Raw genomic sequence first — 18,155 nt, 5'->3', positions numbered from 1 at the left:
GCCACAGCATAACCTACATATGTATACATATGATGTGGAAAGTGCGACCTAAGAGTTAGTGATTAATACTGAAGTAAAAAAAAAAAAAAACTGTGCTTGCTAATGTAATAATACTTGTTAATTTATTAATATTCAATAAATTCAGAAGTGTAAATAAACGAATATGTTTGTTCATGTTTCTGACACAGGGTACTAAAGACAAGAGGGTGAGTCTCGGGAGCAAAACATGAAAGTCATCCAAGATTCCAAATTCCTCCCAAGGGCAACTACAACCTTTATAGGAGATGCGAGATAAAGGTTAAGTGTCCTTTCCAGTAACTTCTGACCTGACCTAACTTTCCCACCAAGCCCTCTGTTCCCGAATAGCACTGGGTTCCATCTCACTGTGTTTTTTGCACCTGAAGTTCTTTCCTGTTCTGGAACGTCCTTCCTGGAATGAACGAATTTGATGCAAAGTGGCGCTCTGGAGAGAAGAAAACATAAATCAGCCGAGCGCGGCCGCTGTGGAGCTTGGCCTCTGGTTCCTCACGCGTAAAAATGAGGTCATTTTAGGAACCCTGTCCCCCACCCCGAAGGCTGTTACCGGGACCAAAAGGACACACCAGTAAAGCATCACTTCTTGCTCTAATACTGCGACGCTTGCGCGGGCACAGTGACCTGCTCCGCCCCGTGGGAGCCGCCCCTTGACCGCCTCCAGGAGCTCCTGCCGCCCACGGAGGCGTCCGTGCCTCCACGTCGCCTCCCCCACCCTCCCGACACCAGGGATCCTCAGACGCTGCCGAGTGTAGGTACCCGGCTTACCGGGCCGCGCCCCACACAGCTTGAGCCCTGCGATTGGCTAATGTGAGTGTCTGTCTATGGAGACCGCTGCAGATTGGTCAGATTCGGCGTGGGAGGGCGGGCCTCGCGGAGCATAGGAAGGGCGGGGACCCGGATGTGTGTGGTGGCGGCGGCCGAAGAGCTACAGCGCGGAGCTGAGAGGCCTATGGATGAGGAGGACGCGGCGGCCCCGGTAGGCGGGGATCGGGGGCGGGGTCCCGGAGGCCTCGGTCCCTGCAGATCTCGAGGCGGGGGTCCTGGAAGACGGCTCCGGGTTCAGGGGCGGGGCCGAGGCGCTGGTCACTAGTGTTCCTCCCGCCGCGCACCCTCCCTCGGTGCGGGGCCTGTGGAGACCGGGCGGAGCCGCACTGACAGGTTAAGGCCGGGTGGCCCCTGGGTCTCCTCTGAGTGACCGACGGTGCTGAGGCAGCGCCAGGACCCAGCGCGAGTGCTGCTGGTCGGGGCTGAGGCTACCGCGTTCTCGAAGATCCGAGTCTTCAAGTCTGGGGCTCCAGCTTCTACGTGGGTTTAAGTCCTGGCCCAGGGCCCAGAAGGGGAGTCCTAGTGCTGTGCCACAGGTGTCGCCTCGGCTGGAGCATGTGGTGGTCTGCAGCTCCTTCAGAACAGTCCTGATGTGCACACTGGTTTCGAACTGAGCTTAGCCTAGGTTTGCTAAGCACCTACTGTGTGTGGGGCACCGTGCCAGGTGTTTGGGGATGGGAAGAAAAGATTTCTCCATTCTTTTTCCACTTTTGACTCTCTGGAAAATTTTATTCATTCATTCATTTATTGGCCTTGAGGGTTGTCTAAATACCAAGAGAGTCCCATTCCTTTTCGCCTTCACTGCTTCCATTTTGGTGGCTGTCACCCCCTGAACTGCTGTCTCACTGCAGTAGGGAGTGAGGGTTAATATCTGATAAGTTTTTGTTTCTTTGTTTGTTTGTTTGGTTGGTTGGTTTTTTTGAGATAGGGTTTCTCTGTAGCTTTGGGGCCTGTCCTGGAACTTGTGCTGTAGATCACGCTGGCCTCGAACTCACAGAGGTCCTCCTGCCTCTGCCTCCTGAGTGCTGGGATTTAGGCCACCACTGCCCGGCTGATAGGTTCTTTTTTCTTTTGAGACAAGGCCTCACTATGTAGCCTTGGCTGGCCTGGCATACACCATGTAGACCAGACTGTTCTAGTACTCAGAGATCCATTTGCGTCTGTGCTAGAATGATTGCCAGGCTGGAGTGGCACATGACTTCAACCCCAGCACTCCGAAGGCAGAAGCAGGTGGATTTCTGCAAGTTCGAGGCCAGCCTGGTCTACAGAGTGAGTGAGTTCCAGGACAGCCAGGACTAAATGAAGAAACCCTGTCTCAAAACAACAACAACAACAACAACAACAACAAACCAAAACCAAAACAAAACAAAAGGTGCTGGGATTGTGGCCAGGTGAGATGGCTTGGTGGTTAAGAGCACTGGCTTGCTGGGCATGGTGGCACACACCTTTTTAGCACTCGGGAGGCAGAGGCAGGCAGATCTCTGCTAGTTCGAGGCCAGCCTGGTTTACAGTGTGAGTTCCAGGACAGGGAGGACTACGCAGAGAAACCCTGTCTTGACCCCCTCCCCCAGAATAAAAAAGCACTGGCTTTTCTCCCAGAGGTCCCAGGGTTCAATTCCCAGCACCCACATGGCAGCTTACAACTGTCTGCAATTCCAGTTTCAGGGGATCTGATGCCCTCTTCTGGTCTCTGAAGACACCAGTCATATACAGTATGCACAGACATACATGCAGGAAAACACCCATACACATAAAGATAATAGAAAAAAATTAAAAATTGCTCAGATTAAAGACAATTACCATCATACTCAGCAAGACTTGATATGTTTTGAAATCATGCCGTTTCTCGCTTAAAATTTCATAGAGGTTTCTCATTATCCTTGAAATAAAATTTAACTCCTGACTGGATAGTCCTTAGCCTTGTCTTAGTCTTATTCGCCTTCTGTCTTTCTCTACCAGACACTTTTTTTCTCCCCAAGGGCCTGTGCTTTGACTTCCTCTGCCTCGAATGCTTCTTCTTGTACTCTCATACTGCCTCCTTCCCTTCCAGCTTCCCTGCAGTACTTCCGAGACTGTCCTCATCCACCTCTGCTACATCTCTGTTTTCCACTGGCTAAAATGGCCATTTGTGCTTATTACCTGCTATGCTTCCTCATGCCCATGAGATTGGAAACTCTGTGAGAACGTGGATCCCATCTATTTTGCACATAGCTTTGTTCCTAGCTTTGGTGACAGTGCACATGGTAAAGGTCCAATATGTGCCCGTTGACTGAGTGGCTAAGACTGGAGTTATTGGTGGTGCACGCCTTTAATCCCAGCACTCAGGAGGCAGAGGCAGGTGGATCTCTGTGAGTTCGAGGCCAGCCTCACTAACAAGAGTTAGTTTCAGGACAGGCTCCAAAGCTACAGAGTAAATCCTGTCTCAAAAAACAAAACAAAACAAAGACTGGAGTTATTGAGATGCAGTTAGATATCTAGTCTCAAGTCTGGGACACTCTGCACATTGAAGATTGAATAGGCTGAGCTAGTCTATGCTGAGCCTACTTCCTTCTTGGTCTTTTCTGTTCTCTTAGGTTTGTTCTCATGAACAAGATGGATGACCTCAACTTGCACTACCGGTTTCTGAATTGGCGAAGGAGGATTCGGGAGATTCGAGAGGTCCGGGCCTTCCGGTATCAGGAGAGGTTCAAGCATATCCTTGTGGATGGTGACACTTTGAGGTGAGTGTAGGGAAATGGTTCCACGTTGTCCTTGTCAGTCCTTTTCCAGGTCTTAGCTGGGCACAGGTGTTTTAGAGAGAGCACTGTGTGTGCTGCACTGAGGGGCGTCCCAGTGGCTTCTGTGCCACTTTCTGCCTCTTGTCACTGGGTCACTCAGGTTGTCCTGGGTGTTGATTTAGTGTGTCTGTTTGGGGATAGCTGTTGAAGGACAATGTGAGACGGTGTTCTTAGATCAGGTGGGACCCACTGAGCCATCTCACCAGTGGGTCTATTTTTTTTTTTTTTTTTTTTTTTTTTTTTGTGACAGGCAGGCTGCCCTAAGACTAGTTTTCCGTAAGCTGGGATCACCAGGCATGTGCCACCTCAGCTATCTTGGCTCACATTCTTCTGCTCTGTCAGGGACATGTTCTGATTGGGAAGTTCCCACGGCAGGTGTAGGAGGCTGCCAAGATCTGCCAAGACAGTGGATCTGTGTGGTCTGAGTCCCCTTCTGCCTACATTTCAAAGACTGGGTTCCGCAGGGAGTGGCTGGGGAGCACTAGTTCTTTGGGGACATAATCACCCACTCTGTGACTCTCTAGCACTTTGGTTTGTATTTTTCTCTCTTTTGTCTTAAACATCCCCTGACTCCTTCCTGCCTGTTGTATAGTTGTCATCTAAAGGGAGAAGGAAGTAGCATTATTTAGCCTGAGGGAAAGAAAGCTGAAATATAAGAATGGAGAGACTCTTCCAGTCTGAAGTCCTTTGACAGAGGCAGGAAATCAGTTGTTCTCTGGTTCCTCTGAGGACAGGGCTGAAGGCAAGGCTGAAGTTGCAACAAGAGGAAGGGATTGAGGTTAGACAAGACTGTGGGACCCCCTAAAGCACAATTAAGGAAGGCTGTACGTTTTTTACCTCCTGAAAATGAAGAAACTAGACTGTATTGATCTAGTGTGGGTTGAACCCTGACTAGAAGTAGTGGGAAGGGTGAGTGACCTTAAGTACCTTGTGTATGTGCATACACAGAGTCCTTCCTTCCTCCCTCCTTTCTTCCCTCCCTCTCTCCCTCCCTCCCTCTCTCCTCACTCCCTTACTTCCTCCCTCCCTCTGTCCTTCCTTTTTACCCCCATCTTTCTTTTCCAAAACATGGTTTCTCTGCATAGTCCTGCTGCCCTAGACCTCACTCTATAGACCAAACTGGCCCCAAACTCAGATCTTCTCCTCCTGCAGCCTCCCAAGTGCTGGGATTATAAAGGTGTATACCACCATGCCTGGCTATGTGCCAATTTTCTAAAGTCTGCCATGAGTTCTCTGTGTTTCACAAGGTTGGGCTTCCCTGCTCATAGAATTTTTCTGTATTCCTTTAGTTACCATGGAAATTCTGGTGAAGTTGGCTGCTATGTGGCATCTCGACCCCTGACCAAGGACAGCAATTATTTTGAGGTGATAAAGCAGTAGATGGGCAAAGTTGGGAAGCCGGGGTGTGGTGATGGGGTTGCTGATGTGGAGTGAATATGTCATGTTCCAAGAAGATCTTCTGCTGGACCTATGACCTGGCCTTTTAAATTTTCCGTCAATGTTCCTTTGGGAGAAGGGTGAAGGACAGCCTGACTCGTGGTCTCAGAGACAGGTGCCTTGGGTGTCACCTTCCTTGTCCTTGTGCTCTGCTGTCCCTTGGCCTACGTAGACTTTGACCCATGTCTCACTTTCCTAGCCCCTAGTACAGTGGTTCTCAATCATCCCAATGCTGAAACCCTTTATTACATTTCCTCATGATGTGGTGACCCTTGACCATAAAATTATCTTCATTGCTACTTTATAATTGTAATTTTGCTACTGTTATGAACTGTAATATGAATATCTGTGTTTTCCGATGCTCTTTGGTGACCCCTGTGAAAGACTCACTTGACCCCTAAGAGGTCAAGACCCACAGGTTAAGAACTGCTGCCCTAGTAGAAGCCCAGAACTGATTCTATGCCTAACTTTATTATTATTGTTGTTGTTATAATTATTATAAATGCCCATGTGTGGGTGTATGCATGTGAATGTAGTGCCCACAGAGGCTAGAAGCTAGAAGTGTCAGATTGGCAAAGAGCTGGGGTTACTGGTGATTGTGAACTACCTGATGTGGATTATGGGGACCAAACTCTGATCAGTATGGACTCTAAAACTGCTGAGCCAGTTCTCCAGCTCCACCCCTACTTTTTTTTCCCTTTTTGAGACAAGATCGCCCTATGTTGGCCTGAAACTCTCTGTCTCTCCATGTACACCAGACTGGCCTGGAACTATCACCTGTCTCTGCCTCTGGAGTGCTAGGATTAAGGGTGTAAGCCATCATGCCCAGCCAAGGCTCAAGAATGGTTGCCTAAATAATCACAGGAGAGAGGCCCTGCCCTTCCCTGCTCTCTCATGCAGGTCCTGTCCTCTCACCCCTGGGTCTCTTTTAGCATAAACCTACCTTTTATCCCCCAGAAGTTCATTGAGTTGTCTGTTACTGTGAACTGTATTCTGCTCTCTCCCCTTCAGGTATCCATTGTGGACAGCGGTGTTCGGGGCACCATTGCTGTGGGGCTGGTCCCTCAGTACTACAGCTTGGATCACCAGCCTGGCTGGTTGCCTGACTCCGTAGCCTACCATGCTGATGATGGCAAGTGAGTGGTTTTTTTGCTGTGCAGTTGAAGTCTAGATGTGGAGGATAAGCTGCCCTGCCTCTGAGTGGTCTCTCCACTACTTCCTAGCTTGTTTTTTTTCATAATCTTAGGTAGGTAAGGCACCCTTATGGGTGTGGGTGAGAGAGGGTGACACGAATACCAGGACACGGGTGGATGCCATCAAGAGTGGAGAAGGTGGAGTAGAAGCAGGTACCACAGTTGGCTGTCTTGTGCCACTCTCTCCTAGGCTATACAATGGCCGAGCCAAGGGGCGCCAGTTTGGCTCAAAGTGCAATTCTGGGGACCGGATTGGCTGTGGCATTGAGCCTGTGTCCTTTGATGTGCAGACTGCCCAGATCTTCTTCACCAAAAATGGGAAACGGGTGAGTGGGAAACCCTGTCTGAGAGGGTTCAGTGGCTTGTCTCTGCCTGAGGATCTGTGAGAGTGACCATGGAGAGTCTGGTGGCTTTGTTCCCTGTCGCCTCTTCCCTGCCCTGGGCAGCTGGGATGTGATCCAGGTCTTTGGCTTAGAGGGGCAAGTAGCTACAACCAGCAAGGGCAGAGATACAGGATTTGGAGGAAGGAAGAGTTTTTGATTGTAGCTAACAAGGTAGTGTGTTTGCCTAGCATGCCCGAGGCTCTGGGTGCAGTTCCCAGCACCAGAAACAGGGTGCCTGTGGCACTCAGGAGATGGAGGCAGGAGAATCAGGAGTTCCAAGTCATTCTTGCTTTGTGTGAGTTCAAGGACAGTTTGGGTTACTTGAGGCACTATCTTTAAAAATGTTTTCTTTAGGGATGTGGCCCTGGGAAGCTACTCATGTTCCAGTAGATGACTCTACATCCTTGCACGTATAGGCAACACTAAGTTGACTCAGTGGGTTTTAAAAAAAAAATAGTACAGGAAATTAGGAGGGATACATGGTTGTGGGGGCGGTAGGGAAAAATTGGAGGGGAGAGAATGGGGGGTGGATTTGATCAAATCTCATAATATGCATGTATGAAATTCTCAATAAAAATGTAAAAAGCGGGGCTAAAGAGATGGCTCAGTGGTTAAGAGCACTGACTGCTCTTCCAGAGGACCCAGGTTCAATTTTCAGTCCCCACATGGCAGCTCATAGCTGTCTGTAACTGCAGTTCCAGGAAACCTGTGCTGTGTCAGCTGTAGGGCCTGATTGGCTTGAATATTTGGGGCAATATGTATTTTTTTTTCTTTCACTCCCTGAACCCTTTTCTCTTAGAGGTGGTGGCTTTGGTGAGAGAGAGAGAGAGAGAGAGAGAGAGAGAGAGAGAGAGAGAGAGAGAAATACAACTCTTTCCCTCTGCTTCCCTACTCCCACACCGCTGGGGGAAGGTCACATCTCAAGCCAGACAAGAGGTTGGTTTCCTTTGCAGCCCTAGCAGGTGGGCATTGGTGTAGTTGTGGCACCCATGCAGGTGTTTGCAGAGTTGGCAGCAAGTCCAGAGACTGAGACTTGACTTCTAGCTCCATGGAACTTGCTTGGCAAGGAGCACTTACCAAATGTTAAACTCTGGGCCTCTGTTCTTCAGTCTGTGAGTGTGTGTGTGATAATTCTTAGTTGTATCATCTTGGAAGTGCCCTTTTGAGAACTGGATGAGCTGTGGGAAAGTGAACCACATGGCAACTTCCTCCTCTTTCCTTGTGCTGCAGGTGGGCTCCACCATCATGCCCATGTCCCCAGATGGGCTTTTCCCAGCAGTTGGTATGCATTCCCTGGGTGAGGAGGTGAGGTTGCACCTCAATGCTGAGCTGGGCCGTGAGGATGACAGTGTCATGATGGTGGATAGTTATGAAGATGAATGGGGCCGGCTGCATGACGTCAGAGTCTGTGGGACCGTAAGTAAAAGGCAATGGGGGTAAATGTACTGGGAAGAACACATGTGGACATCAGTATCATGCTTAGACATTGCTTAGAATGAGAAGGAAGAACAGTGTCATCCCCCAACCATTCTTTCTTTGAGACAGGGTCTCATTGTGTAAACTAGGCTGGCCTGGAACTCACAGAGATCCCCTTGCCTCTGCCTCCTGAATGCTGGGATTAAAGGCGGGTCACTTTGCCTTGCTCTTTCTTTTCTTCTCCTTGAGATATCTCAGGAATGTTACTTGGCCTCTGAGCCTCAGTCCTGTGCTGCTGTACCTAGTAGAGAGGCTTTTGTGCAACTTTGGAAAATGGAAGTTTGGGTAAAATAACCTGAGACCTTGGCAAGGTCCTTGGAGTCCAAACCTGTGTTCTGAGTGTCATTCCCTTCCTTCTTTTCCTTTCATTTGGGAGCTCACATTGGTTGTTGATTCCCAGAATAAGTAGAAGCCCTGGTTTACAGGTTTATCTTTCTTCAGGGTTTGAGAACTGATTTGAAAGCCCACTTCTTATGCTTCCATTTTGGCTTGATTCAACTCAACTGAACTCTCTGGTCATAGAACTGATGAACAAATATGGGAGAAGAGTCTAGGAACTGGATTTAGTCAGACTATCTCTCCTGAATAATGACACAGAGACTTATTAATTATGAAAGCTTGGCCTTAGTTTAAGCTTGTTCCCAATGAGCTCTTAAATTTATATTAATCTACATTCTGCCACGTGAATTGTTACCTTTCCTCCGTACTGTATGCCTGCATCTTGTTGGAGAATTTCCACTTCTCTTGATTCCTTCCTAGAGTTCTTATCTCTTCCTGGAAGTGTTCTGCCCGTCCTGCCCTGCCTAGCTGTTGACCGTTCAGCTCTTTACTAAACCAGTCAGAAGGTGCCTTGACAGAGACACGTTTTCACAGTGTACAAAAAGATTGTCCCACAACAGTTGAGTTTTTGTTGTTGGTTGTGGTGGTGGTGCTGGGTATTGAACATAGAACATTGCATATACTAAACAAGTCCTTTCCCACTGAACTGTGTGTATCTCTAGGTCTTTTATTATTTGGGGAGGATAAGGTCTTAACTAAGCTGCTCTGGCTGGTATCTGAACTCAATCTTTAACCCAGGCAGGTCTTGAACTTGAAATTCACATACCTCTACCTTCCAAGAAGTGGGGATTACAGGCCTGCATACAGGCCCAGTTTTGGGGATCTTGAATAAACTTAAGTGTTAATCTCTTCTTTGCTTTTTGTAGAAGATGACAAGACAGATGGAAGATGTCAGGGAGGACCTGAAGCCTCCTAGCTTTCAAGCCCCTCTCTTCAGACCTGCAGTTGCCTCTCTTTGGGGCTTGAGCTTTCCTGGGCCGTCTTGCAGCCTGCCCTCTGTGCCTCTTGCTGTGTTGGGAGTGAATGGATGCGAGTCAGGAGTCTAACTGACCTCTTGTGAGATGCTCAATCCTCCCACTTAAAATTCCTCTCCTGCTGCCTTCCAGCGCCCAGCCTGGCCTTTGGCTTTCTCACCTCAACGCAGGCTTTTTAAAATTTTCCTGTGAGAGGAAAACAGAAGTAGTGGGGGGTGGAAGTGGGTAATGAGCAAGGCCTTTCCTTGTGGAGCTCAAGGTAGACTGAGCTCAGAGAACATGGGAGACTGTGCACCCTCCTGCTGTTCTGATGTTCTGCTTCCCTCTGGTCCCGGGGTATGAGGGCTGAGGTGGTTGTGAGCCAAGGCCTCAGATGCTCACCCTTGACTCATTGCTTCTTTGTTTCCCTTTCTGCCATCATTTTAACAACATCCACAGAGTTGAACTTGGGCCTGAGCCAAGGCCATGTTCCAGCTCTCATCTATGACCTCTCCTCAAATGTTTTCCTGGCATCCTTCCTCTGCCTGGACCTGTCTCCACTCCACTCCCAGCCCCTCCCAGGCATCTTTTCTAATTGAGGTGGAATCCTGTAGACATTATAAATAGTCTTTCTTCTGTCCTCCCCTCAGCGTCCTCAGTCCACTCAGGAACTTTCTCTTAAGTGTAGCTGTAGAGTTTGTCTGTCTTTAAGCCCTCACACCTCAGCTTAGGACTGCTGGCAGAATAAGTTCACTGCACCGTGAGCATAGGCTCCCCCACAGTGGACTCAGGAAGCTGTCTGTCTGTCTGTCTGTTTGTCTGTTTTGAGACAGTCTCATACTGTCAGTCTGCCCTGGAACTCAGGCTGGCCTTAAAGTTTTGGTAATCTTCCTACCTCAGCCTCCTGAGTACTGAGGTTACTGACGTGAGCTGCCAGGCCTGGCTATGAGTCAGTCTCTTTCTCTCTCTAGTTCTTTGGTGTATCTTTTACTCATTTATTATTTAATTTATTGTGTGTGTGTGTGTGTGTGTGTGTGTGCATGTGGAGGTCAGAAGACAAACGTGGATGGGTCTCTCCCTCTGTCATGTGGGTTCTAGGAATTGAAGTTTGTTGGTCAGGCTTGGCAGCAAGGGCCTTTCCTCCCTTAGCCATTTCTTCAGCCCTAGGGATGAGTGAAGGACATGTGTCCTTTTAGGTTTGCCAACCATCCCATCTTTCAAATGAGGATAACTTGTCTGGTTTCTTTCATCTTCTGTTCTTCTGTACCATCTACTGTATTTCTAATCAGAGCTGCGTTGTCCTGGAAGGATAGTTAATTCCTTTAAAGATGACTAGACTACGTTTTTATTCTTTACCCTTATTTTCCACATTCCTTGCTGTTGGGGACCTGTCCTTGGGCCCAAGGCCTTCTTCAGGCATGGATGGTACTCTCAGTAGGGTGCTCCAGAACCATGGAGGTTTGTGAAGGCCTCAGTCTGACCTAATCTAAAGTTTCTCTCAGAAGGACATAAGTGGTACTTCAGTTGGAACAGTTCTTTTTTTTTTTTAACATTCATTCATTTTTGTGTGTGTGCATGTGTGCACATAACATGGCATGCATGTGGAGGTCAAAGCTTAATTTATAAGAATCATTTCCTTCTACCACCATGTGGGTCCTGGGCCCAACTTGGTCATCAGGCTTGCCAGTTAGTGTCTTTCCCTGCTAAGCTGTCTTGCCAGCCCAGGACACTTTCCTCACGTGCAGGACAGTTAGTGTCTAACATCCAGACACAAGTTATTGGTAGGGTTATGGTAGCCCAGCATGTTTCTTACATTTTCAAACATCCTCTTGTTCTGTGAAGAGCTGTCCTAGTAAAACTGAAGGGACTTGCTCAAATTGTCAACTAGCCAGTGAATAGGGAAAGTAGGCCCGGATAGTCATTCCTTGATCTATTCCTGTGACCTTTTTGACAGTTTAATACTGATAGCTCCCGACTTAAGATTCTTCAATTGTGATGATGTGAGAACTGTGTGCATTCAGTTCAGATATTATTATTATTATTATTATTTAGACAGGGCCTTACTTTGTAACCTTGTCTGGCCTGGAACTCTCTATGTAAACCAGCATGGCTTTGAGTTCACAAGGATCCTCCAGCTTCAGTCTCCTGAATGCTGGGATTAAAGGCATGTGTCACTGTACCAGGCTGTACTTCAGATTTTGAATTTTTGAGGTAGGTCAGTGGTCAAACACTTGCCTTGCATGCATGAAGCCCTAAATTCATTTAATCCCTAGTACTACAAGGGAGAAAAAGATTTTAATTTTGACGGCTTCCAGTCAGTGTTAACACAGGGGACTTGCTGGCCCTCTGCAGCACACTCATCTATGCTCTGTTGGTCAGGTGATGGCGGTGCTCTCATTAACCCAATCTGGCCTTGAACCCGCCATATAGCTGAAGCTGACCTTGACCTAATCCTCCTGCCTCTACCTCCTGAGTGCTGGTATTATCAGCACACCTGCTTTAAATGATGGCTGGGGATTGACCTCAGGACTTCATGAATGCTAGGCAAATACTGCCACCTGAGCTACAGTTTTAATCAACCTGCCTGCCTACCTTTCTTGGTATTTTGCCTGCATGTATATCTTTGTACCATGTGTATGCCTGCTGCCCTTGGAGATCACAAGAGGGCATGGATCCCCTGGAACTGTAGTTACAGATGGTTATAAATCAACATGTAGTTGCTGGGAACCTAACCTTCGTCTCTTGGAAGAACAGCAAGTGATTTTAACCACTGAGCCCTCTCAGTGGTTAGCTTCTGTTGTAGCTCTTTTTGAGTGAGTTCTGCCGGGCAGTGGTGAGTTCTTTCCCTACTGTCTGTAGCCTCAGTTTTCCCTCCTTTTAAAGAAGTCCTAGGTTCCTTTGCCTTAGAGGGCTGAAGATGTTGAAGGATTGCTGCTGCCCCGGGGCCAGCAAAGTGAGGTCGTGTTGGAGATGGTTGTAGGAGCTGGCTGTCTGTACATTTTCATTAGACTAATCTTGTCTTTGTGTACTGTTCATGGTTCTTACATACTCCTTACAGTTGCAGCTTTGGTACAGAAAGAAGAGGATCCTCCCTAGATCCAACTCCAGAGGAGGCTGGCTTGTTCTTGATTCCTGTTTCAGCTACTTCTGGGCCCTTCACGCTTGCTCCTGTTGGGAAGAATTAGTCTCTTCTGGCCAGAAGTGAGAGAGTGGAAACAAGAGAGTGTAGACAGAGTTCTGATCTGCAGCTTCAGCTCAGCTCTCGGTGGTCTGCAGCCCCTTTAACAGGCATGAGTGGGGGTGGTGTGCGTGAGGCTCTCATGGAAAGGGTTCCCTCTCCCCCAGCTACGATGCACAGGAGGATAACTGGGGCTGGAGCTGTCTCGGGTAGAACTCTTGACTATGGTGCACAGTCCCGGGTTTGATGCCCAGCACTACTAATATCATCCTCATTGGCCTAAGGGTTGTTTGTTACTCTAGTGGGAGGTACAGGCTGAAAAGTCAAGTCCATTATGATTGGTAGTTACACTATACCAGTCCCCATTTCCTGACAGAATGTGTGTTTTCGTCAATTGAGCGTGGCGGGCTCCATTGCCGCCCTTATCACTTCATCTTATCTCTACTATTTTTGAAGCTACAAGTAGTATTGTCCCCATTTTACTGATGAAAACATTAAGGCTTTTTTCCTTTTTTTTTTTTTCTTCTTTTTGGTTTTGTTTTGCTTTTTTTTTTTTCCCCCAAGATAGGGTTACTCTGTGTTGTAGTCCTGGCTGTCCTGGAACTCACTTTGTAGACCAGGTTGGCCGCGAACTCACTGAGATCTGCCTGTCTCTGCCTCCTGAGTGCTGGGATTAAAGGCATGTGCCACCACTGCCCGGCAAGGCTTTTTTTCTTATATGAATGTACAATGAATATAGGTTGTTCAAGCTTAGTGGCAACTAAGTAATACTAGGTAGGGCTTGAACTTCATCTTTCAAACTAAGAGGCAATCAAGGCATAGACTGAAGGATCAAACCTACAGATTCTGACAACTGAGGCTTTAGAAGCCAAACCTCTAGAGTCCCAACATGGTACTCAGAAAAGATCTGCCAGGGAGGTGACTCCCTGCTCTAAGCTGTGTATGCTGAAGGCTCAGGAGGGCTTGCTGGGAGCAGGAGAACAACCTCTGGTTTGGGATGACTGCCCTGAGATAGGATGGATGGTTCCACTCTTGCTCAGGGCTGGAATGTCAGCGACTGCCCCAGTGCTCTTCAGGAACCCATGGGTGTGGGTGAAGTTCCATGTCAGGGCAAGTCATCCTTATGGCCTCTTGCCCTTAGGAAGTATCCCCACCCTGTCAGTAGAACTGCAGCCGCAGCCTCCTTTGGGCTTAGGCAGAGGGAATGGTTGGGCGGGTTTTTCCCAAGGATCAGGATCTGGATCAGTTGCCTTTTGGCCATGAAACTAGAGAACACCCTGTTTCCAACATAGAGGCCAGTTGGATAGCATGGGTCAAAGGCGGCTGTGGGGTCTCTGATCCAGCTCTGCAGCATTGGGTGGAGAGAGTGGATCATAGGCTGCTTGATAGATAAGGTTAATAAACACCGAACGACCCTTCTCTTGGCTAGGGAGAGATACTGAGCAGAGCCAGGCCGGAGAACACTCTAATGGCTACAGACAGAATACATGGTGGGTCTGGTTGTGGACCTGGCGGCTCCCACGCACCTCTGGCTTTTCCCCATCTGTCTCACTTGTCTGTAGAGTATTGGAGGGTAGACTTGGAGGATCTGGAGGTGAGCAGAGTGAGATCTTGTCCACTCTGAAGGGGGATGAGTAGGGTTGGCTTCTGCAGGAGACGCCCCCAGACCTTCAAGCTGGTGTAGGATGTTAGTGTGGTGAGGCCATTGTCTTCAGGTTTGCTAGGGATTAGCGGAGGAGGCCCAGGGAGTGTGCTTTCTAGAGAGTAAAAGAAAAGTTTTGAGAGGCAGTTAGGTTAGTTAAAGGGGAATTAAGGAATCCTAGGTGATGCTAGGTTGTTAAAAGAGGAGATGGGGTTGAGTCATAGCCCCACTGTTACCATGACATCTGGTAGGTAAAGCTTTCCAGATTGGGGTTGTTCCCCTGATGTATGCAGGCAAAACCATGTGGACTGAAGGGCCCCAGAACCTGTCTCATCCACCTTCTACCTTCACACCCAACTCCAGCCTGAGTGAGGGTTGGGACCTGGAAGACCTGCCGTTTGTTTCTTTTCACCTTTGCCCATTTAAAGGGAAGGGTAGAGTTGTTATCTCCAGGTTCTTGGCTCTTTTGAGCTCCTCCCTGACCCAGAAAGGAGTGTTCATTTCAGGGCCAAATGGGGCAGGTCTTGAGAAACGGCATCAGTCCCATCTGTGCAGAATTGGCTTCTGAGCCTGTCCCCTCCCCTCGTGTATCTGCGGTTGGCTCTTAACTCCTACATACCCCTTGTTCCCCTCCCTCTTCCAGGAAGGCAGGCTTGGGTTGTTTAAGGAATGGATGTTCCTGCCTAAAGACCCCAGTGAGCTTCCCAGACAGTGGCTCTGTGGGAGCCTGAGACACTCACACTAACCACCTGTTTCTGCCATCCTTGTCCTCTGCCTGCCTAGAATTCAGAGTCCACTTTGCCTTTAGAATCCCTTTTCATTTAGCCAGGGGATTCTGTCAGACTCAGAAAACTGATGCAGTGTTCAGGGCAGTATCCACCTGACCTCTGTCCTCTGGCTCTTACTCCACAGCTGCTGGAATATTTGGGGAAGGGAAAGAGTATCGTGGATGTGGGGCTGGCTCAGGCCCGGCACCCACTCAGCACCCGTAGCCATTACTTCGAGGTGGAGATTGTGGACCCTGGAGAGAAATGCTACATCGCCTTGGGGCTGGCCAGGAAGGTGGGCGCAAGCGCTGTCTTTCTCCCTGTGGGGTCAGTTTGGGGCTGTTGGGATGGGTCCAGGAAGCTCTGGGAAACCTGGACAAGGGGCCTGTGGAGGAAAGTTGTGAGCTGAGGCAGAGCGTAGTTCTAAGGGTCTGTTTAGAGGACAGGCCTTGTGACAGAAGACACAGTGTCCTAAGTGTGTCACCTTGTCTGGCCCTGAACTGAGCCCCTTTCTGTCCTCCTTGGGACTGCCAGCCCATTTGAGTTGCTGAGTCAGCTGCCCCTTTCTTCTGTTTCTGTCCCCGTTCATCATGGATGATGTCACAGACTTCCTTTTGTCTTCCTGCTGTAGGATTATCCCAAGAACAGGCACCCAGGCTGGAGCAGAGGGTCTGTGGCGTACCATGCAGGTGAGCCGAAGCTGCTGGTGTGGGGGTTGGGGAGGTGGGGGGCACCGAGTCCCACATTCAGCAGACTCACGTGGAGCTTCTCTTTTTCCTTTTTCTAGGCTGCTCAGACTTTCCTTTCATCTTATTTTTTCTCTCAGTCCTGAAAGTCAGAGGCAGAGGACAGGGCAGGAGGACTGGGCCAGAGTGAACGCTGCAGGCCTCTGACTTGGCTCCCTGTGCCCTTCCTGAAGATCGCTCAGATTTCCTGTAGGGTTTCCTGAGAATACTGAGCCTTGGCGCCTGGACTCCCCGGCCCCCTTCCCAGCTTGCTCATCCACCCTAGGACCCTGTCCTTTCTTCTGACCAGTTCAATCAAATGAACATTGTTTTCTTTTTTAAAAAACCTAGCGTCCTTCCTGCACCTGTCTTTGACCTTTCTGTCATCCTGAGGATCATAGAGTCAGTCCCTTCAATGTGTCCTTTCCCTCCCTCCAACAGATGATGGGAAGATCTTCCATGGCAGTGGTGTGGGGGACCCCTTTGGGCCACGCTGTTACAAAGGGGACATTATGGGCTGTGGAATCATGTTCCCCCGGGACTACATTCTGGACAGTGAGGGTGAGTGAGGTTGGGCAGCAGCCAGACTGCTCAGGGCAGTGGGCGGTAGGTACCTAGGAGCTCATGTTTCCTGTCTCCTAGGGGACAGTGATGACAGTTGTGACACGGTGATCTTGTCCCCGACTGCCCGGGCTGTCCGGAATGTCCGAAATGTCATGTACCTGCACCAGGAAGGTGAAGAGGAAGAGGAGGAGGAGGAAGAAGAAGAGGAGGAAGAGATAGAGCAGGAGCATGAGGGCAAGAAGGTGGTGGTGAGTAGGGTTGGGCTCACTCTGGGTCCTGGGAAGACCACTAGTGAAAACAGGACCATCGGGAGCGGGTGGGAGGGGGAGCCATGGTCTGGAGCTGCCAGGGCTCACAGTAGCTCCAAGAGTCCAGGCTATATAGTTCCAGCCTATTTTCCAGCCTCAACCCGCCCTCTTGTGGTTGCTTCCAATATCACCCCAAATGACTCCCAAAGTTGGGCTTCATGCCTAGTATCCACAGGGGAGAGACCAGCGTCCACCTTCTCTTCTCTGCCTCCACCACCAGGTTTTCTTCACACGGAATGGCAAGATCATAGGGAAGAAGGATGCTGTTGTGCCTTCTGGAGGCTTCTTTCCAACCATTGGAATGCTCAGTTGTGGGGAGAAGGTGAAAGTTGACCTGCATCCCTTAAGTGGCTAGAGGAGGCTTCACTGCACATCTGCCCCTTCTCCTTCTGCAGCCTCCCTCCAGTCTTCCCCCAGGATTTGCTCACCAGCAGGCCCTGAGAGGACATTACCCTGCCCATACCAGCTCAGGGCCCAGTTAGGCTGGACCTTCTGTCCCTGGGCCTGAGCCTTTGGTGATAGGAATGGGCAGAGAACAGTGTTGATGTCCCCTTGCTTTGGTTAGTGGGCACCCAGATCTCCTTTTACTCACTGTACCCTGTGGAAACTGGGAGGTGTAAGCCTACCTGCTGTTTGGGCTGAGGGTGAAGTAGAGGCAGCCTGCCAGTCCCTATTTACCCATAGTTCCCCTGAAACCTTCATTCCCTTCCCTCATGTGAGCCAGTTGCTGCTGTCTCCCCCTGGCTGGGCTAGGGGGTCTGTCTTGGCCATCTCTCCTTTCACCGGCTGCTGTCCTAAGTTCCATCTAGGGTCTCCATTGAGAGACAGCCCCGCCCCAACACTCAGGCACCACAGAAAGCCTGAGCCTGGCTCCCTACCTGCCCCACACAGACTACCCTTTCTACATGTGTGAGTGCGGGGCTGTGTGGTGGCATGGGACTGTAGCCCTTGCTTCCGTCTCCTTGTCTGCACTCTTCCTCAAGGCACCGCTAGCCCTGGCTCCCCGAGATGGGGCTAAGGCACTAGGCATGTATTATGTTGCGGCTGTTGCTTAGGGCCGCAGCTTGTTCCCTCACCTCCCTTTCCATGTCCACTTCCTGACTCTGTGCCCAGCTTGCTGCTTGTGCCAGTTGACTGTTTTTGCTTCAGTGTTTGATTCTAGAGTCTACATAGACCCCCCCTGCCCCACCCCGCAACCAACTCCCCCATCTTCTCCCCCCATTTCAGGGGCTCTTGGTCTCAGTTTGCACAGTGGGTAGAATTGGGGGGCGGGGTGCTGTTGTGCTGCTGGGGCTCCTTTGCCCCTCCTTCCGGGCCCTGCACTATGATGTGTGAAATGTATGTACAGACCAGAAATGTTTATACACCCAATAAAGACGGAGTTTCCATATTTATCAGGACAGAAAGAAAGGGACTCCTTTCCGGAAAGTCAGAGAGCCAGGCCGAGTTGGTAGAGACAGCTGAGGGTGGGTGGCCCCAGGGCAACTGTGGCACACAGGCCAGCAAGGGGATGTCTCTTGGAGATGTGCGTTTTTCTTCTTCCTATGAAGAA

The 18,155-nt window shown here is 49.5% G+C and overlaps 1 protein-coding gene across 1 annotated transcript; it reads left to right on the top strand.

Annotated features, from left to right (window-relative positions):
* Positions 1-866: 866 nt before the first annotated feature.
* Spryd3 (SPRY domain containing 3) lies at positions 867-17,997 on the top strand. Its single transcript, XM_048449616.2, has 11 exons — positions 867-1,012; positions 3,435-3,581; positions 4,928-5,003; positions 6,087-6,211; positions 6,459-6,594; positions 7,882-8,067; positions 15,152-15,301; positions 15,638-15,695; positions 16,173-16,292; positions 16,374-16,543; positions 16,824-17,997. The coding sequence occupies exons 1-11, from the start codon at positions 990-992 to the stop codon at positions 16,956-16,958; spliced, it is 1,326 nt and encodes a 441-aa protein (XP_048305573.1). The 5' UTR covers positions 867-989; the 3' UTR covers positions 16,959-17,997.
* The last annotated feature ends 158 nt before the right edge of the window (positions 17,998-18,155 follow it).

The sequence above is a fragment of the Myodes glareolus genome, chromosome 19, assembly GCF_982192425.1.
Source record: "Myodes glareolus chromosome 19, mMyoGla1.1, whole genome shotgun sequence".
Classification (NCBI taxonomy): domain Eukaryota; kingdom Metazoa; phylum Chordata; class Mammalia; order Rodentia; family Cricetidae; genus Myodes; species Myodes glareolus.
Note: the sequence above shows the minus strand (reverse complement) of the source record. Positions and strands in the feature narration are given on the sequence as shown.